Source organism: Eschrichtius robustus, chromosome 13 (assembly GCF_028021215.1).
Source record: "Eschrichtius robustus isolate mEscRob2 chromosome 13, mEscRob2.pri, whole genome shotgun sequence".
Lineage (NCBI taxonomy): Eukaryota > Metazoa > Chordata > Mammalia > Artiodactyla > Eschrichtiidae > Eschrichtius > Eschrichtius robustus.
In genome coordinates, this window is record NC_090836.1 from 10,384,437 (window position 1) to 10,410,137 (window position 25,701).

The 25,701-nt window shown below is 44.7% G+C and overlaps 1 protein-coding gene across 4 annotated transcripts in view; it reads right to left on the minus strand.

Moving 5' to 3' along the window:
• Positions 1-25,701, minus strand: part of DUSP16 (dual specificity phosphatase 16) — an 84,808-nt gene that overhangs the window by 23,465 nt on the left and 35,642 nt on the right. For all 4 annotated transcript variants that reach the window (XM_068559887.1, XM_068559888.1, XM_068559890.1 and 1 more), the window contains 3 exons: positions 23,004-23,594; positions 21,872-22,010; positions 4,524-4,687 (listed from right to left, as the gene is read on the minus strand). In XM_068559887.1, coding sequence (XP_068415988.1) covers positions 4,524-4,687; positions 21,872-22,010; positions 23,004-23,231 — 531 coding nt within the window. In that variant the 5' untranslated portion in view covers positions 23,232-23,594. The remainder of the gene's footprint in view (positions 1-4,523; positions 4,688-21,871; positions 22,011-23,003; positions 23,595-25,701) is intronic.

The window sequence follows — 25,701 nt, forward strand, 5'->3', positions numbered from 1 at the left end:
AGCCACACCCAGTGTACCCACCACTCACCCTAGACCCTTGTATACCCTACCCGGTGGTGACAATAACAGTGTCCCTATAAACCAGGAACTGCTCTTGGTGCCTGGCATAAGGCCACGTCACTGGAGCCTCACGAGAACACTAGGAGGCAGGAATCATTTCAGTTTGCAGGTGAAGAAGCAGATTCGGTCACGTGGCTCAACTGCTCTGGCTGGCGAGGCGAAGACCTGGGAAGCGAATCCTCCCCGTCCAGAGCCGGCTCTCGCTCCTGCCGAGTCACCTTGTTTGCGAATTACCGTCTCAGGAACAGGTCTTGTCTAACCAACCTGCACTCTGTATGGCGTTCTACACACAGTGGACCCTGAATAAGTACTTTTACTGATCATTTTGACGACATGAGCCTTTGTCTTCCTAGATCACAGAGAAGCCTGAAAGCAGTATTTGGCTATACGGTGTCCGGGCTACAGCCTAACTCTCACACGAGAACACCAGAGAAAGTGGCAGTAGTCCTGGTGATGGGCAGAACAGCAAGGCAGCCCAGGAAAGCCAACTGTGCATGTTAAAAGACTGAAATAAGAAGCTACCCCCAAAAAGCTGACTGCACCCTGTTTAAAATGGGGAAAGAGGGGGCACAGCAGCTTTAGTGAAGAAGCCGAAGAGGTCCTGGCTCAGGAACTACTCGCAGTAGGGAATTCCATCATACAACCCGTGTGTAAGTGGGAAACAAAAGTCCATTCGAAATTTTAACTGGTAAAGGAGAAAAAAACAGCAGGAACTTTTGTCTTTCCCATTGTAACTAGAGATTCTGGTTCAAGTCGCACTCAGTCAGATGTGAACTGGGCACCAGCAAACTGCTTTAGTGTAACAGCCGTACAACTCCAGTACAAAGACCAGAGGAGGACAGATTGTGGGAAACAAAGTACAGATGTGAGGGGAAAGGAAGAGCGTTCTTTTTGCTACCAGTGCCTTCTTACAGTCTTTTCCAGAAGAGCTATGTCTTTGAGACCTAAGTAAAAACAATCACATGCTGAGAGTATTGACCTGCACCATCTGATTTGTGGAAGCACAGGCACATGTGGCACGTCCACAGTGAGAGGTGCAGAGACCATAAGATACACACCAGATTTCAAAGACCTAGTACCAAAAACTGTAAAGTGCCAATAATTTTTTATATTGATTGCATGTTGAAATGATAATATTCTAGACATATGGTGATGAATGTTATTAAAATTAATTTCACTTGGGTTTTTTTTTTTAACTTTTTAAATAAGGCTACCAGAACATTCTAGATTATATACGTGGCTTGCATTATACTTCTGTGGGATGGTGCTGGTACAGAATATGCTGTAGAAAAAGCAGGAGGAAACAAATCTCAGCTGTGATTCAATAGACTGTTAAGATTTGTCAGTCCTTCATAACAGTCTGTTATAGAGATTTCAATTTCCAGAGGATGAGGATTTCTGGTATTCTACAAACACAGGACTTAGAGCCAGAGTAGTTTGGGTTTGAGGATGTCTCTATCACTCACTAGCTTTGAGGTCAATGACTTTCTAGCCACAAAATCTTGGGTAAGTAAGTGACATAACTCAGAGCCAGCCTACCTCCAAATCCTATTATGAGGGTTAGATGCAGTAACATAAAGAGCCTAGCATTTTAAATGATAAGCACTATTATCCCCCTCAGAAAATTTCAGTGACATGCTTTTAACATGTTTCAGTGGCACTTTATTAAAAATAAATAAATAGGAAGATGACTAATAAAATTAGTGGTCTTGTGGTGGCTGTTCTTAGAAACTTCTAAGTTTGACTAAAAAGGAATGTACTATTAGGGGAGATGATAAAATCTTCATCTCTGGAGATCTTCCAGAAGAAGAGAGCCCATTATTTCTCCTGGAAAGTTTAAACCAGAGAGTGGAGCAGGAAGAGGAGTTTATGCTCTTTTCGAAGGAGAGGCACATCCAGTTCTAAACCCCATCAGCGGGGTGACGTTGCGGAATTTACTTAACATTTCTGGAATTACGATTTCCTCATTATTGAATGAAGGAGGCGGGCTAAGTGATCTGTAAGATCCCCCCCAGCACTAGGGCTCTTCTCAACAGTGAATCCAGAGGTGACATACACAGAAATCTCTGCTCACCACTTTGAAAGCACTCTTCTCACCACTCCCTAGTCTGCATGTCGGTAGCTTCTACAGCAGCTTTCTCACAGTCTTCCCGAATGACTCCTTGCTCAAGCTGTTTCCCCCTGAGCTTGCATAAACCCATTCTCCCCTTACAACCACTTCCTTTCAAGGCATCTATGTGCCTATCCTGTTTAGCATACAGACATGTAGAAGCCAATTAAAAACAGAAAGCAACCAGCCCCCGGCGCACCTCAACTTCAGGTTCTGGTTTAACTGCTCTCACCCTGCAGGCCTCACTCAGCTGTTAACTGACACATCTGTTAAACCTGGAAAAGGTATGCAGCAAAATCAAGGTACCACTGCACTGAATGTCAGAAGTAACAACAAGGACCTGTAACACAACTACTTGTAAAATCACCTGCCATACCATACGACCCAGCAATCCCACTACTGGGCATATACCCTGAGAAAACCATAATTCAAAAAGAGTCATGTACCACAACGTTCACTGCAGCACTATTTACAATAGCCAGGACATGGAAGCAACCTAAGTGTCCATCAACAGATGAATGGATAAAGAAGATGTGGCACATATATACAATGGAATATTACCCAGCCATAAAAAGAAACAAAATGGAGTTATTTGTAGTGAGGTGGATGGAGTTAGAGTCTGTCATACAGAGTGAAGTAAGTCAGAAAGAGAAAAACAAATACTGTATGCTAACACATATATATGGAATCTAAGGAAAAAAAAAAAAAAGGTCATGAAGAACCTAGTGGCAAGACGGGAATAAAGACACAGACCTACTAGAGAATGGACTTGAGGATATGGTGAGGGGGAAGGGTAAGATGTGACAAAGAGAGAGAGTGGCATGGACATATATACACTACCAAACATAAAATAGATAGCTAGTGGGAAGCAACCACATAGCACAGGGAGATCAGCTCTGTGCTTTGTGACCAACTAGAGGGGTGGGATAGGGAGGGCGGGAGGGAGGGAGAAGCAAGAGGGAAGACATATGGGAACATATGTATATGTATAACTGATTCACTTTGTTATAAAGCAGAAACTAACACACCATTGTAAAGCAATTATACTCCAATAAAGATGTTAAAAAAAAAAATCACCTGCCAGCTGACTGGTTAAGTTTTACCGGGGGTAATTCTGAACAGGATCCTTAACTAGGAATTTTATTTCATTTTGTTTTATTTGCTGATCTAAGGATTAAATAAAGCATCTCCAGGTTTGCCCCAGGGATGCATGTGACTTTAGGAAATTAATTTTGCTTTCTGTGACATAGTTTGCTTATCTCTCAAAGAGAACTAATAAAAATCACGTGCTCAAAGACATCGTGACCCCACCAGAAAGGCTCAGTGCAAGCGTAAGCTATCAAATTTCAAATACCTCACAGAAAGAGCAGACATGTTAGCAAAAATGTCCAGGCAAAATTTTGAAGAGGTAGGAGTTTTGAGAACAAAAAAGAAAAAAAGAGCAAAAAGAATGCCTCCTTGCTGCCCAAAGAGAGGGTGTTTTTTCTTTCCATGTGCTAAAATAAAGCAAGCCCACCTGGAAGCTTATTTTACGGTCAGCCCAATTCTTTCAGCTACTCAAGCAGAAATGCCCAAAAGCAGCACTTGTAAATCACCAGCAGTTGAATTAAGATCTTTGATTGCTTTTTCAATTAGAGGTGATGTAAATAAGAGGTTTTAGAGACAAATCACTTTCCAGGCAGTTAGAGCACTGCTTTCTAGCACCACTGGTTAAGAGCATATAAGCTGTGGAGACAGACGGATATTAGTTCTACTGCTGTTATGTGTGTACCGTTATACATAATGGCCTCAATCAATCAATACGGCTCCTCTGTTGGGTACACCTTGTTCAGAATGGCTCACATCCTTTTCATCCAGGGTTTATGGTCCTCCCTCTTCTTTCTCAACCAAACTGCTCCGAGGGGCCTCAGGCGGGGCGCCTGCAGCGCATCTTCTTAGCGCTGGCCCTCACCATCCTTTTATACCCCCCTCCCTGCCCCTCTAGCCAGGAGTCATCATGAGATCTTCCTCAATCCAAGCCAACCTGAGTCCCTTTCTAGTTGCTGCAGTAAATACATACATTTCTATATGTGAAATAATCTAGGCGGCATTAGTCTTCCTGGGTGTGCCCAACCGCAGGTCTCTTGGACCTGTAAGAACAGCACACTTGACAACAGCTTAGCCTTCCTACGGCGATCAGAACGTCACAGCAGATGGCACTGGGGAGGATGGTACGGCTGCTGGGCTGCTCGCAGGGGAGCTGCACTGAGAACACGGGGTGCGTGTGTCTGAAAGGACAGCCCACCGGCAACCCAGTGCTTCTCCAGCTGCTGTCAAGAAACCCTGCAATGAAGGATATTTTCAAAGCACCCACCTTGTTGAGGACATCTCGCTGGCAGCCAAGATAGAGATTGGGCAGAATTCGGGTTGGCCCAATGTTGGCAACAGGTAAGCAAGGCTGAGAAATGCAGGTGGGGACTAGGGTGGACTTTCCTTCACAGAGGCCAGGGAAACAGCGGGAGAACTCGGCAAACCCACCTAAGGACAGACAGGGTACAGTTACGCCGTGCACAGAGATGCAAACCAGCCTTTTGCTAACTACTCAATGCAGCTGTGTGGAAAGAGCAATCAGACCCCACAGATGCAAGTGGACCCCCGTCCACAGCAGCTCGGCCTGGGGTACAATCCAGCACCAGCCCCGGCTCTGCAAGCCCACGAAAGGGACCCCAGGCCCTGAAGGCACTTACATGACGCCCCCCTTGCTCTCACTCCCTTCACCTTCGCGCATCCTACGTCTTCTCCCTGCTCCCTGTCCTATGTCGTGCGACTTACAGAGGACTGAAAGTAGCAGATAACCAAGCCAAGACAGATGCAAGATGGGGATACAAAAACACATGAACTGAGGCCAGATGTGACTTCTTCAAAATAAAATTGACAGAGTTAAAAGTTCCTTCTAGAACGAACTTTAAATCTTCCTAGTGTATAAGTTTTGTATTTCAAAGATACCACATACTCCCCTCACTCTTACAAATATTCTCTATATCGAGGGTCGCATAATTACCCCCGATTCCGGGGTCTCCTGTTCATTGGCTGAGCACTGTGAACAAGGGCCGACAGACCCTAACTGCTCAGGTTACATGGATGCCTTGTGGCAAGATTTCTGGACTCAGAGGAATTCAGTGTTTTCTAGTCCCGTCCATATAATGACCTACTCTGTGATCTTCATCAGGTCACAATCTCACTACCTGTTAATGAAGAGAAATCTATTGGCTAAGGAGACACTCTCTCCTCCTTTCAGAAAAGAAAAGATGAACAAGGTCTTCTCTGGGTTTTCCAATCTAAATACTCCTCGCTATCCAAATCCAAACCCAAGAACTGAATACATTCTGATACATTTTCAGATAAATCCCTCACTCTCCAGACCCTCACTAGTCACTACATCTAAACTCGGAACCAAAGACATCTGGATTATAGGGAATATGTGTATATTTTTAATACTATTAAATTAAAAAACAATTAACTTGTTAAGAAGACAGAGCAGCCTCATTTTTACCTCTTTAATCAAGCCTTAAAAAGGACCCTAGCTGGCACTGACACATACACACTACTATGTACAAAATAGGTAACCAACGAGAACCTACTGTATAGCACAGGGAACCCTACTCACTGCTCTGTGGTGACCTAAATGGGAAGGAAATCCAAAAAAGAGTGGAATACGTATACACATGACTGATTCACTTTGCTATAAGGCAAGAAACTAACACAACATTGTAAAGTAACTATACTCCAATAAAAAATAAAATAAAATCTTAAAAAGGACCCTAAAACCTCATTAAATATTTATCTCCATCTCCTTGAGCTACATTCCATTAGCCTTTCCTGCGCTTCCAGAAACATATAAAATATGCCCTCAAAAACTGCAGAAGTGCAGGGAGTTGACGGGGGAGGTGTCACCCTTTTTTATCCCCTGTATTATGTTCAGCGCAAGCATGATCCTCTGCGTCCACTGTCCGTGCTCAGCATGGGGCGCACGGTGCAGCGAGCTGGGACCGCAGCAAGTCGGTGACAATCACCACGTCACCTGCAAAACGTAGGTGTGCACCCCTAAGCCTCCAACCCAAGTGTCCGCACTGTTTTTACTCTTAAGCAGTTTGCTTATTAAAGTTCTTAAGGTAACCTGATAGAAAGAGCAGGGGGTTCCATTACAGAAACCCCACCTTCCTTTGCGGGACCGACGAGGCCCTCAGGACCTGTACCTGTTCAGCGTTAAGGTTCCATTTCTTGCCCTTTCCAAACGCGCTCTCCAGCCACACAAAACTCACTGTCACCTCACACTTTCCTGCTGTTCTCTCACCACCACCAGCCTGCCCCGTGCACACACAGACGGCATACAAACCACACACACGTGAGCCCTGCGACCGTACAGCAGAGGGAGGACAAGCACAGGCCCCTGTACCTGAGTCTGTGTCCTGGCTTCCCCACGTTCTAGCTGTCAGGTGTGGACAAGTGACTTACACCCTCCGGCTATCAGTTTCCTGTCCGTAAAACGGGAATAATGATCACACCCCCCTCACAGAGCTGTCAGAGGACTGAATTAGCTAAAATGCGTGAGTGCTTTGTGCCTGCACAGAGTGAGCCCTCCATGGTACAGTGATCCGACATCGAGCTCCCAGCTTCGTCTGTGGGCCCTCCTCCTCCACCCCTGATCTGCAGCTACACCTCGGTAGGATACACCTGAGACAAAGCGAAAACAGTAACGCTTCTAAGGCTGCATTTCCCAGAGTCTGCTCCAGGGCGCTGGCATCCTGCAGGAAGCTGACAGACGGGATATTGGTCCAAAAAGTAAGAGAAACACTGCATATCACGTCTCCCTGGGAGACTCACAGCACACATATTAGAAGCATATTAAAAGCTCTGAAAAAAAATCTCTAAGGAAACTAGTTTACTTTCATTTAATTTAAGGGTCCCAAACTTATTTGACCATGGAATTTCCCGTCCCATTTTCCCCTCTAAAATCTCTTAAAATCTTAGCTGGTAGAACTCACACTCAAGGAAATGCTGTGCTAGGGCTGTTGCATCTACTGAAATGAAGTAAACTAGAATCCCTACACCTAAAGTATAAGCCACGGCAATCTCAAAAAAGGGGTCAGTTAATACTGGCATACGTATATGCCTGTCACTGTTTAGGATTTATAATTTTATTTCATTAATGTTTTCTCCTTTTCAGTCTCTTAATTGCATAATGCAGTTATTTAAGGTGAGTTTTTCCCTCAAAGCAGTTCTTGTAATAATAAATGTTAAAGAGTCTATACATTATTTGCCTATCTTACACCTACCCAACACGATAACTGACGGCCACTATTTTGATTATAATTTAAATTTTAACTTCCATTAACTTTTGTTGTTCTGGTGTTTCTCTAAAGAACTGTTTTCATATTTTTTCCTATTCTGGCTCCAAAACAGTTGATGGGATGATCTCTCATTTAAATCCAACAAAACGAGAGTCCAGTAAATGTTCTCAGAGAACAGAGAAACCAGACAATCCAAGGAAACTCCACTTGAATTCCATTTGAAACTTATAAGTCATCATATTTATAAATAATATAAGGACTCCCAGAGTTACTGAACATTTACTATGTGACAAGCATTGCTCTAAGCACTTTACAAGGATTTCTTCAATCGTTACAACTGCCCCATGAGGTAGGTGCTTTGACTACTCCCATTTTACAGATAAGGAAAGAGAGGTTCAGAAAGACACAGAGTGATAACCAACAGAGCTGGACGTGAGCCCGGCTCGAGATTGTACTCTCACTCACTCTGCTAAACCGTGTTTCTAAATACCACGGAATTAACTGCAACGCTCTCTAGGATGTGGGGACAGCCTGCTGACATCTCTGGGGTCCTGCCCTCATTTTAGCCTCATTTCACCAGGCTGAAGATGGCCATGGGCCTCTCCCAAACTGACGGAAGAGCCTTGCTTCCCCCAAGCCACATGGTTCAAAAACTTCGATGAGGGAGAGAAAAGGGAAGGAGATCTGACCTGACCAGAGAAACAAGAACTCTGTAAGTGTGCGTCACATGAGACCAGTAACAAAGCTGAGGAAGAACTAGCGGGGGATACAAAAGACACAGTCATGGCTGGCTTACGATCACAGTTTGTGAATCGGTGGTAAGACTGTTGCTGCGTCTCGGTGACTTGCAGCCCGTCTTCCACTGAACTACGTTCAGAGGGGACAGATTCTCCAACAATCGTAAACTGAAGGCCGGCCAGCCTGGGCTGTTTGAAGTGCAGCTCTATCATGCATTTTATCCTAAATCACTTCTAACTTTGGTGGTCCTAACAAGTAAAATGTGAGTGTGGCTCTAGAAAATTCTAAGGAAACAGAAAAAAAAAAAAAACAAAACGAGAGAAAGCAGCCACTATTCAGCCTCAAAACAAAACCCCAAAGCCAAACAAAACAGCAATAACACATTATAAAACAAACAGAAACCTTTTTTTTTCCTTACAAATTTTTTCAACTAATCTCTAGCAGCACAAATCCAAACAGCCTTAAAACATTTAACAGATTTTGCGAAATCAGAGCATTCATTTAGTGCTCAGTCTGGCTTGAAATGTCCCAAACCAGGACTCCTGGTAACTTCCACAAAACACTACCTCAGCCAAAGAGTACATTTTCCCTGATCTTTATCTCTGACAATGTTCCACTCTGCTGACATCCTCCTTTATTGACAGTTTTTTCCACTCGCTGACCTTTCATTCATCGTTGGACTCCAGTGACCCCAGTTTCATTTCATTAATTAACAACAGATGAGACACTGCCTGACTTACCCGAACCCTCGAGAAACTATCTGTAGCCTCAACAGCAACTCAGTTTTGAAATATGTCTGAAATGTCCCTCTTCCTCTTACAAGAAGAAAAGTACAATTCATCTACGTAAACTTTCTGTTACAAACGGCTGACAGACACAGAATCAAGAGTCATCTCTGCCCTTGTCCCAACTCTGCTGTCCCCAGACCCTAAGTTAGAGTCTATTATGACAAGAAGACGCAACATCAGTTCATGATCTCCACTTGTTTACTGTGAAAGCAGCACTGAGAAACTAACACGCTTCTTGAAAAAGTTTAAAAATATTTTTTAAAGTTGTTCAAGTATCTGACTCACCGCCCAATCTTGCCAAGTTTCTCCTGTCCCTAGATTTTATGCTGCTTATCATCTAGGAATGGAGAAAATAGAAAGTCGAACAACGCACGTGTGCTTCCCTGAATCTCAGAACGCTGTACCGGCTTTGGCCCCTTGTGCTAGGAGTGTTTGTTTTAAGAGGAAGGAAGACACATTTGCAGACACCCTGGCCTGTAGAGAAACGGGGGTGGGGAGACCAGCGGATAGACATACGGACACCACTGGCCTCTACAGACTTGGATGAACAGGCAGACAAACTGCAATGTTAAAAATCCACATTTCTGTTAGTCTTCCACAAATTTACCTGTAGAATGTATGTTTATCAATAAAAACATACATATTACTTTGGACGGAGAAAACACTTGGTACAGCTTAAAGGCATTCATAATTTGTATATCACTTTCTTCTCATTCAGCCAAGAAACGCTTCTTCTCTTAAGAGTACCTCCTTCACAATTCAAACCATAAATATAATTTTCTATAAAAGCCAATGTCAACCACCATTCCATTTTCAGAGGAAAAAAAAAGTCTGCCATGTAAAATAAAATACATAAAACGATGCCACTAAACAATTCTAACTGGTCGGTTTTCTCTTCCCTCTGACCCTTGCAGTTATAAATCACAGAGTTGTTTCTTAAAATAAAAGAATATTTACAAAAGTAGCACTTTACTACAGATTAGCAATGTTAATTCTAAGACACAAATTCTCAACATGTATCCGTATCCTTTTAGTCAAACCAGAGATAAATGTCAATTCCATGACTTTGAAGACAGTTCCTTGCAGGGAGAAACAGAGGGCTGCTCACTTACGCTTCAGTTCAAATGGGGAGCAAGTCATAAGAGCTTTACCAGCTGACAGAGCTGCCTAAGCTGGGAAGGGGGATTAAAGGCAGCCCCTTCCCATACTGCGGATGAGTTCCATGGCTATGTACAGAAATCTATTTACACAAAGCTCTACTTTATGAAAGATATTTTTCTAAAGTTGTGTGCAAATTTAATTTCTGTACATTACATCATTTTCAGTTTATATAGTTTCAGCTTTTAAATATAGTTCTCATGCAGTTTAACCCTTTTGTAAAACAAAGACCCCCTTTTTGTGACATAAATACGACCCATTCATTTACTTATTCTAGAATGTATGTGAAGGATTTAAGTGGAGTGTTCCTGCACCTGTAGAGAACCGTTCTCTCCATACTGAAAATAAAATCTGGGCTTTGCTATTACACAAAGGAGACAACCCTAATATTAAACAATGAAATGTTGAAATGTGTATTTTGTAAGTATTTTAATTGCTCTCATGAATAACTATTTTGCACTTTAGTCTGAAGTGACTGATTCAGGCAACTTTATCCTCTAACCATTTAAAGACACACAGGCATGGTCACAGTTCTCCCAGGGTCAGTGGACTGTATACATGGAAAGTTGAAACCACTGACATAAAATGAAAAGGAAAGGCAACATAATTTTGTACCTCCAAAGAAAGCAAACAAAAATATGTAACTGTACTTTTCCAACGTACACAGGTTGGTCTGGGTAAGCCCAACCACACAGGCTTGATCGATCACTTCCAGGAGGGTAGAGAGCACGGCACGCTTTCCTCAGCAGCGATTATGTCTTATCTAGTCAACTCTCCGCAGAGCAGCACAGAAGAGAAAAACCCCAAATGATGTGGAGCGTTCATTTTAAACTCTTATTCCACCTCCTCCATCCACGTGAGAGGATGGTGAACAGACATGCGTTTCTGCGGAGATCCTCCAGGAAACCTGAGAAGTAGCCTCCATCACATAAAACTTGCCCCATAAATAGCACCCCCAAAGAAGCTCACTCTGTATGAAACAACCTATCACCTGGCACAGCTGGGGAATGGGACATTCTAGCTAAATTTTTTTTTTTAAACAAAACAATCCCATCTCTCTCGTTTTTAAAAATTAATTAATTAATTAATTAATTTTGGCTGCGTTGGGTCTTCATTGCTGCACGCAGGCCTTTCTCTAGTTGCGGCGAGCAGCAGCTATTCTTCGTTGTGGCGCACGGGCTCAGCTGCTCCGCGGCATGTGGAGTCTTCCCGGACCAGGGCTCGAACCCGTGTCCCCTGCATTGGCAGGCGGATTCTTAACCACTGCGCCACCAGGGAAGCCCTCTAGCTAATTTTTGGATTAACACAGTTATCAAACACACAATAAACGAATTAAAAATTTTCAAAATACTAGTGTAAAAAAAAGCACTAAATACTAAAATAATGCAACTTATAAGAGTTCTCGTGACTCATAATGTCTAAATCTTACATTCCTCAAGATAATGTTATCTAGATCAATTCCACTGGCAAAATCCAGAAGTGTTGTTTAGTAAAGAGTTCTCAGGGCTTCCCTGGTGGCGCAGTGGTTGAGAATCTGCCTGCCAAAGCAGGGGACACGGGTTCAAGCCCTGGTCTGGGAAGATCTCACATGCCGCGGAGCAACTAGGCCCGTGAGCCACAACTACTGAGCCTGCACGTCTGGAGCCTGTGCTCCGCAACAAGAGAGGTCACGATAGTGAGAGGCCCGCGCACCGCGATGAAGAGTGGCCCCCGCTCGCCGCAACTAGAGAAAGCCCTCGCACAGAAACAAAGACCCAACACAGCCAAAAATAAATAAATAAACAAATGTGGGGTTTAAAAAAAAAAAAAGAAAAGAAAAAAGAATATTATAAAAAAAAAAGAGTTCTCAGAAAATGTCGAGTTATATTTTTTACTCTTTCACCGATCTTTCAAATTGGCAATACATAACTATACCCAGAGGCTCTTCTTCAACACACATGCACACACACACACAAGCACATGCATGCACGCAGGCATGCACACACACACGCGCACACACGCACAGCCAGGCAGGACTCTCAAAACATGCCTTCAAACAAAGATTGTTCTGAACAGCACAACCAGAATGACCAATCAAGAGGAATTACGGCCAGAATCCACCCTTGGCTGAGCAAAGGCAACAAGCGCTATAAGCAGGAGAGAGGTTCACAGAGGCCACCCGACTGGTCCTCCAGTGACTTTAAGACGTGAAGCCACAGTCAAGCGAACGGCAGCCTGGGGCTTCCTGCGGAGGAAGGACCTAGAAGGCCTCTGCTTCCACCAGCACGGAAGGAGGAAGTTACTAAGGAGATCACCTTTGCTCACGTTCACCTGAAAATCAAAGATTTCCAAGGTTGCATTTGGGGGCCTGAGGTCCCAAACTCCAACCTAACATTTTCAATCCTCTTTTGGTCATTTTCACTTGAAAGACTTATCGATACTTTTAAAATAAATTCCAAGCCAATATCTCGCTCTCTTTGGTTCTGTATCCCTGCTCGCGTCTGCCCCGTTCTCCCAGTCACCTCAGCAACAGCCACCTGGTATGCCAACACTCGGACTTGCCTTTGCGACGTCCCTCTGTCTGTCCCTGCCTCCCCCACTCCCAGCCCATGAGCTCCACGCTGCACTGTTAGATAAATTCAGGAACAGCTCTCTCTGATCCGTCCGTCCTTTTCCCAACTTGTTTCCACTCTGCTGCCAGATTAAGCTCCTAAGATAAAGTGTTGATGTATCCTCTGCTCCCAAATACCCACAGAATACAATCCAAAACTCCTGATCGGACACTCAAGCCCTTCATCATCGGATCCCACTCTACTGTCCACCCTCACTGTCGCTATTCTACCCACCACCATGTCCCAGGCCCATTCATCTTCTTACTGTTTTCCCACCGCACCTGGGCTTTCTCATCTCCAGCCTCTGGCAACAACCAGGGAAGTCCCTCTAGTTTCAATTCTATTCTGTTGCATTTTTTAAAATTCCGCTGTATTAAAAAAAAAAGAAAATTCTTCCCTGACCAGTGTATTTAAATATGATCTTGCCAACTTAGAACTTCTATAAAAGGTACAGCCATGGGAATTCCCTGGCAGTTCAGTGGTCAGGGCTCCGTGCTTCCACTTCAGGGAGCGCAGGTTCGATCGCCGGTCAGGGAAATAAGATCCCACAAGCCACGCAGCCAAAAAATACACACACACACACACACACACACACAGCCATCACATGGCAGTAAGAATTTACCATTGACCTGGTAATTGTGAATTCCCTTTCCGTGTGTGTGTCTGTGTGTGTCTGTGTGTGTGTGTGTGTGTGTGTGTGTGTGTGGTAACCTCTTACCTCTCCGGCTAGAATACCCTGTGAACTGTCTGCATAAGAATTGTGTCTCACACTCTTTTGCAATCACCTCTGCATTTAGCACAGTGCTTGGCACATAATTAAATGTTTATTGAATCCTCCCTTGATACAATGAATAGCTGTTGATGGACATAAGTCTTGTGTATTTTGGGTGTTCAAAAGGATTTCCTGATTCCATTCAGAGCTGAAAGCTCTGTGGGCCTGGGTGTGAGCCCAGAACCTGCTTCCTACTCCTTGACCACAAGGCCCCAGAGGACCCTCAGGGTGAGCGAAGCGGCACAGGGCAAGGAAGACACTTCTCTGCTACGATAGATTAAAAAGGGAGACTTGGTGAATGCTGCTTTCATCATCCAAAAGCCCCAGTGAGTCCTCAGGGTGCTTATGTCCAGGGAACTTTCCATGAGAGGAGGGTTCCCTCGGCGGCTCAGGACTACAGAGTCCGGTACAACACCCAGGGCTCAGGGAACCAGGGGCACAGCTCTCAGGAAACGAACTGGACCAACTATAATCAGATCCCGGCTAAGGATGAAGCGGCTGCTGGACGTGCCCCTGGTGACCGTCAGGGGGCAAGGCCTCATGAGACTACCCATCGGGAGACAATGCTCTGAGTCCCATGGAAAAGGGGACAGGAGTCTGGTCTCCAGAGGACGACTCTTCAGAGTCCCATCTGCCTGGCGTGTAAACTGTGCACGGGTCACCGCACAGCTCACTTCTTGGGCCTTTTCCCGTGAAGCTCAGGCTTCCTAATCCACCCCGAGCAGGTCCTCCCGGGAACCCCTCGGGTGTGTCCGCTCCGGCAGCCGTCCCCCTCCGGGGCCAAGCGCACCGCCTCCCAGCAGATGTGGCAGACCAGCGGGAAGGAAAGGGTCCCTGTTCGCCAGCCAAACAGCCCTGGAGACCCCTGGCACCCACAGGAGGGTTCAGAGCCATGCCGTGAGCACTGCTGCGAGCCGGACACGGCGCTGGGTGCTGGGACAGCGGTGACCACGACAGAGGCCCTCTCTGGAATTGACAGTTTAGTGGGACAAACTTCAACCAAATAATTAGATGAATAATTGGCTAATCATGGTGGGTGGCCAAAGGAGTGTGTGTGACAGAGGACACCCAACTCTGCCTGGGAGCCAGGGGGGCTTGACGGCCACCGTGAATCCAGCAGGAGACACCCGGGCACATGGGGAGAGGGGGGCACTTCGAGGAGGAGGAGGGTGCCTCTGGGCTGCAGGTCTCGGGCAACCGAGGCTAAAGTGCTAAAATACACACACACACACACACCAACAACCTGAGGACGGAGAGGGGCACGAGATGAGGGCACAGAGGCAGGCAGGAGCCGCCACTGCAGGGCTTCAGAGTCAGGGAAGGATTCTGGAATTTACCCTAAGAGCACTGATGCAGACTAAGCTGGGGCGTGATATAATCACAGTTACACTGAAAATATCAAAGAGAGACGTAATGTTAGCGAGAGTGTGAGGAAAGGGCAGAGAGGCAGCAAGACAGGGTGAGAGAGCAGGGAGGTGGCTCCGGGGGCAGGTCTGAGGGGCTGATGTGGGCCTGAGTTGGAAGCAGAGCGCAGAGAGGCCAGAAGACAGATCTGGTGGCCAAGAGGTGACAGGTGTCACCGAGCCTCCAAGGGCCCCCAGGCCAGCCCAGCAAAGCACAGACTCGTCCTTCCAGGCTGAAGGGCCCGCACAGCCTGACTGCACTTGCTCTCGATTCCCCTTCCTCCCGTCACAAAAAGTCCACTCGGTCTCCTGGCTGCCTCCTAAAATCTGTGTTCACTCCTGACATTTTTAATTATGTCAGTCCACAGAGGACCCTCCCCACCCAAATCTTACTCATTTTTCAAGGTTCGATTAAAATTCCACCGCCGTCCTCAAACCTTCCCCAACTCCTGCAGGCGACACCGAGTCACCCCTTATCACTGTGACACACAGCTTGACGCACTGTCATCTGCTTCTATTTCATCCGCTCCAGATGTGCTGCCCCAAATTAACCGAGGGGTCTCAAGGGCAGGGGCAAGATGTGCACTCTTCCAGTACGCTATCCCCCAGGCCCACCCCGGGGCCCACCCAAGGGAGCCCTCGAACCCTGTGAGGCCAGCTGAATGGACAGGACACAAATGACATGACCAGGGCAGGGGAAGACTGATGTCACCACTGTCACCCAGGGTGCTTCTGTGTAGCTTGCGCAAAATGTCAGGGTGAGGAACTGTCTCGAGCCTGGTCTGCAGTCCATTTGTTAAACAGACACAGCCTCAGGCGTGATGTCTTAGCCACCGGTAGCTGGGGAGTGACAGAGCTGGCTTGTTACCACACAGGCAGGTAAGAACTGGAGAAAAGACGGGCTAGATAACCTCATGCAAAGTGAGAAGCAGAGCCAGCAGCTACACGGCAACCAGTGGGCGAAACGGCACCTATTTTTAGTCTGTTTTCAGTGGCTCTCACCGCAGCTCTTTAAACACAAGGAGAGCCAATTCCTGAACAACTGTAGTACTTTGACTGGACTCCATTAACGTCAATCTCTTTTACCAGCTACTACAGGATCTGAAATGGGATGATTGAAGATTTCCCTTCTCTAGACACAGGGACAGAAGAAACGCCACACTGGATGAGAGAAGGCACGATGACAACGGCGCTCACAGCAAATCTGGAAGCGGGAAGATCAGGTTCTGCCCTGCTTCCATCAGGAGGGTAACTGGTTCCACTGAACCAAAGCTGCCCATTCATTACACAGAACTGCTGACTCAATCTAGACTCCAGTTAAACTGAAAATGTGTCAAGAGTCAAATACATTTTTATTCACTCCTAGCTCTAACTACAGTAGCAACTCTAACTCAAAACAAAGAAATACGTCTTTGGCCTTTAGCCACGGCAGACATTAATCTAAGACCTCAGCTGCGTTCAGAGACGAAATGTTTCTAAGAGCCCTCAGCACTGCGCCTGACACCGACTCCAATGGTATCCTTCTATCATTATCCGGAGTGGTATTTCGGCTCAGGACAGAGTAGACTTTTATTTGATGATTCCCCCCAGCTGAAAAAATTTAATGCTTAAAAATTTTATATACAGTCTATTTTTATACATTGCTTCTTCCATAAAATGTGAAGTAAGAATATGCCTCTGAAGTCCACAAAGAGGCTGAGAGAGAGCTACCACAAAAAGCACAGGCCTGATCTGAAGTGGGCACCCCTGATTCTCAGTCTAGCCTCCTGAGGGAATTCCAGAAGACTCAGGAATTGTTGCAGACAGGGGCCTGGGCGCACAGTGAGAATAGTGAGAGCTGGGGAGAGTCACGCAAGGGCTCTGTTATTTTCCTCGTCTGTAAATGAAAGGGCTGAGGTCTGTGATTCAATTAGGGTTTTTTGCTGCGGGGCAATCCTGTGCCTCATCACAGGATAGAAATGAGTGCTGTAGAATTAGCAAACTTTTGTGGGTCCCTTTTGCTTTTACTCACGAGTTACAACAGCGAGGAAAGAGAAGAAAATAATAGAACAGCAATCTTTATTTCTACTAAATGAACCCACTTATTCTCTTTTCTCTATGTTAGCACACGCAAAAAAAGTCCAAATTCGGTGGTTTTTCTTTTTTTCTAATATATTTATTTTCAATCTGGCACCCTTAGAAGTATATTGATAGTAGACAAAGGCAAGTAAAATAAAGTAATATAATGAATAAAGGCCAAGAAACAAGATTCTTTTTTAGAGAGAACTAGTTTTCTGAAGGTTAACAAGACCAAAAAAGTTGATCAATAAGTCAAGGTTGGCAACTGTTTATATCCATCAATGATGAGGGACAACTTTCCAAAGGGATCCAAGTTCATTCTTTTTGGCTAAGATGAGGCTACAACTCATAGTAAAACCCTTTAATCCCCGGGGGTGAAACAATGCTATGGTTTAATCTGGCTTGGTTATTGGGAGACTACTGGGAGACTTACTAATGACTAAGCAGGATAATCAATTTACTTTTTTTTTTTTTTTTTTATAAATTTATTTATTTATTTTTGGCTGCGTTGGGTCTTGGTTTCTGCGCACGGGCATTCTCTAGTTGCGGCGAGCAGGGGCTACTCTTCATTGCGGTGCGCGGGCTTCTCATTGCGGTGGCTTCTCTTGTTGCAGAGCATGGGCTCTAGGCACGCAAGCTTCAGTAGTTGTGGCACACAGGCTCAGTAGTTGTGGTGCACGGGCTTAGTTGCTCCGTGGCGTGTGGGATCTTCCCCGACCAGGGCTTTAACCCGTGTCCTCTGCAATGGCAGGTGGATTCCTATCTACTGTGCCATCAGGGAAGTCCCTCAATTTACTTTTAAAGTACAAAAAAAATTATTTCAACTGTTCTCAATTCATATGGATTCAAGGGCTTGTATCCTCCTATGAGTGGCACCAGGTTTTCTAGTGCTCGTAGCTCCTCATCAAAGTTCAGGATTTAAGCCCTGTTTAATTGTGCTAGTGTTTTGTTTTGTTTTTTGGCTGCGCCACGTGGCTTGTGGGATCTTAGTTCCTCGACCAGGGATTGAACCCAGGCCCTCAGCAGTGAGAACTCAGAGTCCTAACCACTGGGCGCCCGGGGAATTCCCTGTACTAGTGTATTTATTAGATCTTAAAATCATGTTGAAATCTGCTTAAATAGATGGAAACATTTTCGTATTGGATACTTTTCCCATAACAGCTATATTTTTGCTCTACCTGAACGAAGACAACTTGCCAATCATTTATGTCAAAATGTCCTCAATTTTTCGCTACACTTTCAGATTAGTTTCATCACTGTTTAATATAATCACTTACAAACTAAACTAAATGAATAAAATAAGTCATATGAAATACAAATGGTATAAACCTACATGCAAGCTAATGTATATTTCAGATATTTATTGAAAACTGAAGAAGTGCTAGGCCTTGTGGGGAACACAGAGATGAACAAGACATAGTCCTCGGCTTGCAAAAGAGAATCCTGGAGGCGGGTTAAGCTAACAAATGAAAAAGATACACGACAACATAAGTTTAAATAAGATTTTAAGATAATAATCAAAGACTCACATGTGGCATATGGCTATCAAATATTAATCACTTGGTTTAGAATACTGGCTGGGCTTAAAAAGAGGGACAGTTGATCAGTCACGGGTCAAGATCGCTGGCTGAGTAGGCCCACAGATGTGGCCAATACAGGCCGAGTTCATTGCAGAACCAGGTTCTAAGTTTCAGGACGGGAAGGCTTGGGACCCCGGCCTCACTGACAGTCAGCTGTCCAGGTGGCTTAACAGGACCCCTTTCCCTGGCGGAAGCTGAAGTCTACCAGGCTAGCCTGTCCCAGAGCAGAACCTGCCGTCCCATACGGAAGAATTAAGCCCACTGCGCGCCAGTGCAGCCTCCCCAAACCCGACCCTCTCCCGAAAGGGAGTCTTCATCATTAATGTCCATGTAACTAGGCCACACAGGAAGTCTGGGTCTCCTCTTGCTTGAGGAAAAGGGCTTATTATGATGCTTCCTCGGGCTTCCCTGGTGGCGCAGTGGTTGAGAATCTGCCTGCCGATGCACGGGACATGGGTTCGAGCCCTGGTCTGGGAAGATCCCACATGCCGCGGAGCAACTAGGCTCGTGAGCCACAGCTACTGAGCCTGCGCGTCTGGAGCCTGTGCTCCGCAACAAGAGAGGCCGCGACAATGAGAGGCCCCCGCACCGCAATGAAGAGTGGCCCCCATTCGCCGCAAGTAGAGAAAGCCCTCGCACAGAAACGAAGACCCAACACAGCCAAAAATAAATAAATAAATAAATAAATAAGATGCTTCCTCTATCCGTTCCTCGGGGAGGTCCTCTTCTTCCCCTTCTCCAGAGTCACTGCTCTCTAGGTCAGGTGGCCCTGAGAAGGTGAATGGAATTCGGGCCACAATTCTTCACTCCACATACTGATATAATGACCATAAAAAAACCATCTGACGTATTTAATACTTTCTTCCTGAATAATCTCAAAGTAACTGAAAGCTCTAAAGTGATGGAGAAAATTACTCCAAGAAACCACTTTGTCTTTCTATTATCACATCCCCACAGGGCCAAAAAGCATCTGTAACTGCTGAAAGCATCGGGGGCAGCTTGTAGTGAAACTTGTCTCCAGCGACCCTGTCATTTCCCGTAGCACCTGTGGGACGCTAGCATGCTTTTCCAAGGTCAGTTATTTTCCCCGAAGCAAAATATTTAAGAAACACATGTTGATATGTCCTTCTACCCCACATCCCTGGGACGTCCTCTGAGCAGCTGCTGGACCTTGGCAAAAAACAAAAAAACGAAAGCAAACAACAAAGCACTGCCGAGAAGTGATGGTCACGCCTTCCCCAGCACTCTCTTCTACCAACTCTACTTCTCTGTCCACTCTGAGGACAGGCTCACTAACCAAGGGAATTTCCAACTGGTCAGAAGCTTTCGGATGGCTGGGAGGCTTTTAATCATCCAGAACCCTCTCTGAGGTGTCCTAAGAAATCTTGCTGCTCAGAAACTCCCCAGCAAGGTCATTCAGTCCTTGAAGCCACCTTCTAAGCTAAGAAGAAAACAGGATTCTGGGGTGTGCATGACGAGATGGAGCTGTGAATACACGTATGTGGTTCTCGGAGCTGCCTTGACGGGCTTTCGTTTAGGCCTAGGACCCATTTCCTGTACAAAGTGGGGATGCCAGGGGTTCTGACCAGCACCATCCCACATATCCCTAGGGCTGATCTCGATGGTCAGAATGAGTCCTCTTCCTTCCTTCCTGCCCTCCCAATAAGCACCCCTCCCAGAGCCGCACATGGCTGGAAAGAACCTTCCACATAACAAGGGAGAGCTTCTCGGGAAAGAGGAGAAACTACTTGAGTAACTAAAACTCGACATGAGCTCATTCCTCCAGAAGCGTCTGCCTGGCCAAGCTGTCGGGTCAGAGCCCCCGTAGAGAAAAGCGTCTCAAACAAGAGCAAGCAGGGATAATCTCTTTCCGTCTGGGTGTACCCTCTTTAAGAAAAACCCTGGTTCTGTCGATAGGATTCCAAGGTAAAGTCCCTCCCAGTGGCTCCAAGAAGCATGACTGCGTTCCTAAACTCAGCAACCGAGGTGAGTGGAACTCTAATAACAGTTGTCAGATTTAACACTGTTACACTCCCAGTAAAAGACCATGCCTACCAACAGACACAGAACCTAATGCTATAATTCTCCATTACAGAGTTCTGAGAACTACGTTCTGAGACAAGCTGGCTTCCCTTTAGGACAGAATTGCGGCACAGATGAAACGTGTGCCAACAGACGACCTGAATGTGACAGGTAACTATGCTTACTCTTTGAAACCAGGAGCAAAAGCCGATGAGAGAGAAATAAAGACACAGAAGTCTTATTTAAACCTTCAGAGAGTTTAAATGTGGTAACAAACCAACAACTGATTCATCCTATTCTCTTACAACTGAAATGTCCACAGTCTAACAATCAATTGCCAGTAACATCAAGCTCCCTGGACTCTCCTTGCAACAAAAGACGAAAGGTGCGAAAGTGACAATATCTGTCAATATTTTGTTTTTCTTAGATCAGATTTTTAAAAGTGATCTTGCCGATCACTGTGGCAGAATCTGCTGGACACAGCGGCTTTGTGGTAAAGGTTACTGCGCATTGTCAAACTGTATTCCCTGCTCTGGGAGCCAGAGTGAGTGAAAGGGCTTCAGTACTGTCTGCCAAACAGGGAAAGCAAAGGATGAACAGTCTGCTTTGGAATTTGATGAGATGGAACTCCCACACCACCCTCCTTTAGGGCAGATATAAAACAGTTAGTCCTTTCCATGCACTTTATAAAGTCATCTGGTTGCTTAGCATTTGCAAGTTGAGACTTTTTTTAGTTGTGAAAACAAAACAAAAATAGGTAAGTTCGTTTTAAAATTTTCCCTCTAATTATTGGAAGAAATATTCTGCACACATTCTCTTTCTATCTCATTGTACATAATGTCCAGGATGGGTGATCTTATCGCTGGAGTCCACTTCAACCAAAAATGTTTAACAGGGGTTCACACTGAATACTGGACGGGTTCTCTCCTTGAGGGTGGGAACTGAGGACAGGAGCTGAAATGTAGAGCATTTGGTGTTTGTAGATCTATACAGGCACACAGATCTACATGGCACTTCTGGCTAATAAATACCAGATGAAGAGGCATTTGAGCTAAATCAAAAATACAGTGACCAATGGGGAAGAACAACAGTATTCAGGTTAACTAGAATAGTTACGTCAATCAAAAGCTATAAATAAGTCATTTTACACAATGACCTCAAAGTTGCGTCCACCTAGCGTGCTTCGAGCTCGTTGTGGAATCCTGCTTACTCACAGGCTCAAGGAGATTCCGAGTTTTCACAGTTCTACCACAAGCCTTACCTGCAAGCAGGTGAACAGAGCTGAAGCTCCTCTCCAGTTTACCCAGGAGTACGGTGAGAAAGCAGTCTGAGGCCAGAGAGGCCACATCTTGGGAGCTTTGATCGTAAACTACAACCTTCTGACTGCAATCAATGTCGACCTAAAATGCAAACGTGAGGCTGTTAGGGAGGAAGGTGAGGAGAATAATCCCATATACCTCTGCTGCTGAAGCAAATAACTGCTTCCTGTTTTCCTTAATAATCTGAATAAAAATGAGATGTGGTCAATTTACTGGATAAACCAAGCATACACATGGTTTAAATGTTTGTAAAAATCAACATTTACGAGGCAAACTTGATGCTATTTCTGTGTAAATGTGCTCAAAACTCCTTAGTTTTAAAGCCTTAACACGATAACAGGGTAAAACCATGTACAACAAAATAACATGCAAAATAAACATTAACGATCCCTGAACTAAAGAAACATTTAAAATGGTTTCTACTCAGTAACAAATCAGCTTTTCGTAAAATTAAAGCATGAACTCATTTTTATTCCTGAACAAAAGAAATAGCCTTACCTACCACAAAGCTGACATCCTGGTATCCTGAGAAAACCTTTCCTTGAAGATCCTTAAATTCTGACCATTACCTTACCTTCCCACAAATAAAAAACACTTGTAATATAATTAGTTTCTACTTTCTTTTCAAGGCACTTGAAAAGAATGATTTCCTTTCAGGACATTTGTAAACAACATAAAACAATGTATTAATGTATTAGTTATTAATAATATACATACAATATTATATATTATTATATAATTGCTAATAATTGAGTATTATAATATACTGTATTAAACATAACTTTTTATTTGTGTTAAATTAATAAAACAATTTTTAGCATTAATAGGGAAACATAGCACTTGATCAAATAAAAACAAGTTAAGCTTTCTGTGTAGTTTAGAAATATTCTGAGGTGTGACTGTGTCTACAATTAGTGAATTATTCTGAGGTGTCATAAGGTATCAAAGTTTAAAAAAAGCAACCAAAACTTCCTCAAATTACTTTCTCCCCTTAAAAATGAGGCTTCATTTAAAATGATTCCCCATTCAGCATGTCCATTTATTTTAAAAAGGAAAAAAAAAGCAAGCATGTACCTTATGTTTGGCTGAGTGCTGGATGAGCTCTGTAATTAACACTTTGTCCTGTTGCAACCTTCGCTTCATAAGCTTGGAGCAGTTGATATTAATGGCTTCCAAAATGTGGGACGTATTGTATTCCACAAATGGCCGGCTATCAATTAGCAGCACTTTTTCCGTTCCACTTTCCAGCAGAGCCACCAACCTCTCAGTAACAATTTGAGTTCCAATCATCTCATGGGCCATGACAACAATAAGTCCCCTTTTCCCACCTCCTCCTTTAATTTGCCACGATGATGTAATGGTGGTGTGCTCAAAGGCTCAGCCACTCCATTGTACTGAGATGTATGAGGTCAGGCTGGTGGCGACTGGCAAGAGGAGAGTTAAACCCATTTTCAGCAAGAGCCCTCCAAGTGAATGTCTCTTTCTCTTTCCCGTTGATGTGCTCTCGCAGAGGCCTCCTGCCACAAAGCAGCCCCTCACATTTGATTCATAAAGAGATGACTGGAATAACCATTCCAACAAAAGATGCTTTGGGGCAGCCAGTGCATTACATCATTCTTTACCTCTGTTCCCTCGCTCCAACAGCTTTACACGGGGCTGAAAAGCCTACATGGAGAGAGAATGACAGACGGAAAACAAAACATGGGGGTCAAAAAAAGAAAGAGCATCGGATTAGAAGGAGTGTATGATTCATAATATTTACCCCATTAATCTAATTCCATACTTGATGCACTGTTTCATGTGAACAAACAAACAAAAAGGACAAGTAGGTATGGCTTCAGAAAACGTACTAATGATAATTCGCTTTCACCGCAAAATATAAAAACTCAAAGATGACAAAACAAGACATAGTCATGAATTATATATTATCACCTGGGGGACCAGAACTACTTGACTTACAGTATGAAATTAAAAGAGCTGTAAAAAGCCAGTCCAAGTATTTTTATTCCAGATGGGTTTCCTCCATTTTATTTGCTTATTTCTTGAAAATAGCACAAAAAACCACCACCTAACATCAGGTTAGCAATCTGACGTTATCAGGACATAAAAATCTTTCCTGATGGCTTGAGAATTACTATGATAAATGGAGTGTGTGTGCTGTGAGCATTCCTTGAAAACTACCCTCAGGAAGAAGAGGCAGGAAAACGGGAGGTTCTGTCAATTTCGGCTGCCTTTTAAGGAAGAGGAGGGGCGATGACTGATGCGCTTGTCACACCAAGTGCTGAACTAGCTGCTGGGGGCCTGTAAGGCATCCACTCCGCCCCAGGCAGACTCACAGCTAAGATCCTGGCCGGTCCTCCGCTTCCAGGTCTCTTTATCTTGTGCCTCATTTTTAAGAGACTCACTGATTCCCCGCCTCAGAAAATCTCACACCTTAACCTTGGACTCTAGGTCAGCAACCCAGGCATACGAGAGCCCTTAATACTGCACCTGATGCTTCCTTATTCTTGCCAAACTCCTAAGATAGACCATTTCCTAGTTAACACTAGTTGGAGTTTTGTGCCCATAGCTTAAGCCCCGCACCCCTGACCTCCAATATTCTCACATTCCTATCTCCCCGGTCCATCTCTGCTTATAGGAAATGCCCTACTACATAAAACTAGATGTCCACTGTTGGCGTTCGACTTCTAGAGGTTAAACTACTTGATGGCAGACGTTTTTGTATTGTATTTCTTACTTCCACAGTGTTTTTTGCACATAAGATATTCAATTTACACTGTTACAAGTTAGTAAAATCCTCCTTGTTCCAAAAATGACTTGATACTGAATAATTCATATCTGATTAACTGACTCTGGATGAGGATGATAGACCCCCTCAAACATCATTGGGTCCTGTTTCCTAATTTCACACTTACAAATTAGAAACTGAAGCACGGAGAAGTAGGAGCAGGCAGGATAGAGAGAGGAGTGGCCTTGCCCTTTACTTGTCATGTAGCTTCGGACAAATCATATTAACCTCTCTGAACCACATTTTCCTCATCTCTAAAATGTACATATAATATTGGCCTTGTCTCCTCACAAAGTTTGTTTTGAGGATGAAATTATGTCAGTTATCTAAAGAGAGTAAGTCAGAAAGCAACTAGTCATCACACAGAGAAAGGAGGAAAAATGCTGTAAAGATGCCAGTGGTGAACAGAGCTGCCTTGCATCTGGAATCTGAAAGGCATCCCTCAGCAGATAAAGACGGGGCAATCCCATCCTGCTACAGGCCGGCGTCAGCCAGGCTGTGCCGCTTCTCACGGAGCCAGACATCCACGGAGTTAGAAGGCACCTGAGAAGCCATCTCGTCTACCCTCACATCTCACAAATCAGCTCCACATAATACATTATTTGTCCATTTCATATCTTCATTATACGAAAGTATTATTTTTAGTACAGCTTAATGGCAATGAAGCACAAAAGTCATCTCTACCTTCGACTGAAGAAACCAGAGCAGAGAATCTGTCCTACTCAATCAACCAATGCACGTTCGCATAGCACCTACCCAGGGTATTTCTGACTCAAGTCCTGACTGCCCGGCGACACAGTTCACGGCCACACAAGGTCCTGGGCTCAGATGGCCTGACTCCCTCACTGGGGCTCCCACTCCCGGGTTACCCTGTTTTCCTAAGAACCTGTCCCCACAATGAAGCTGCACTGAGACAGAGTGACGTGACTTGCCCACGCGGGAGCCCGGGCAGCGCAGGAAGTGGAAACCCGAGAACGGGAGCAA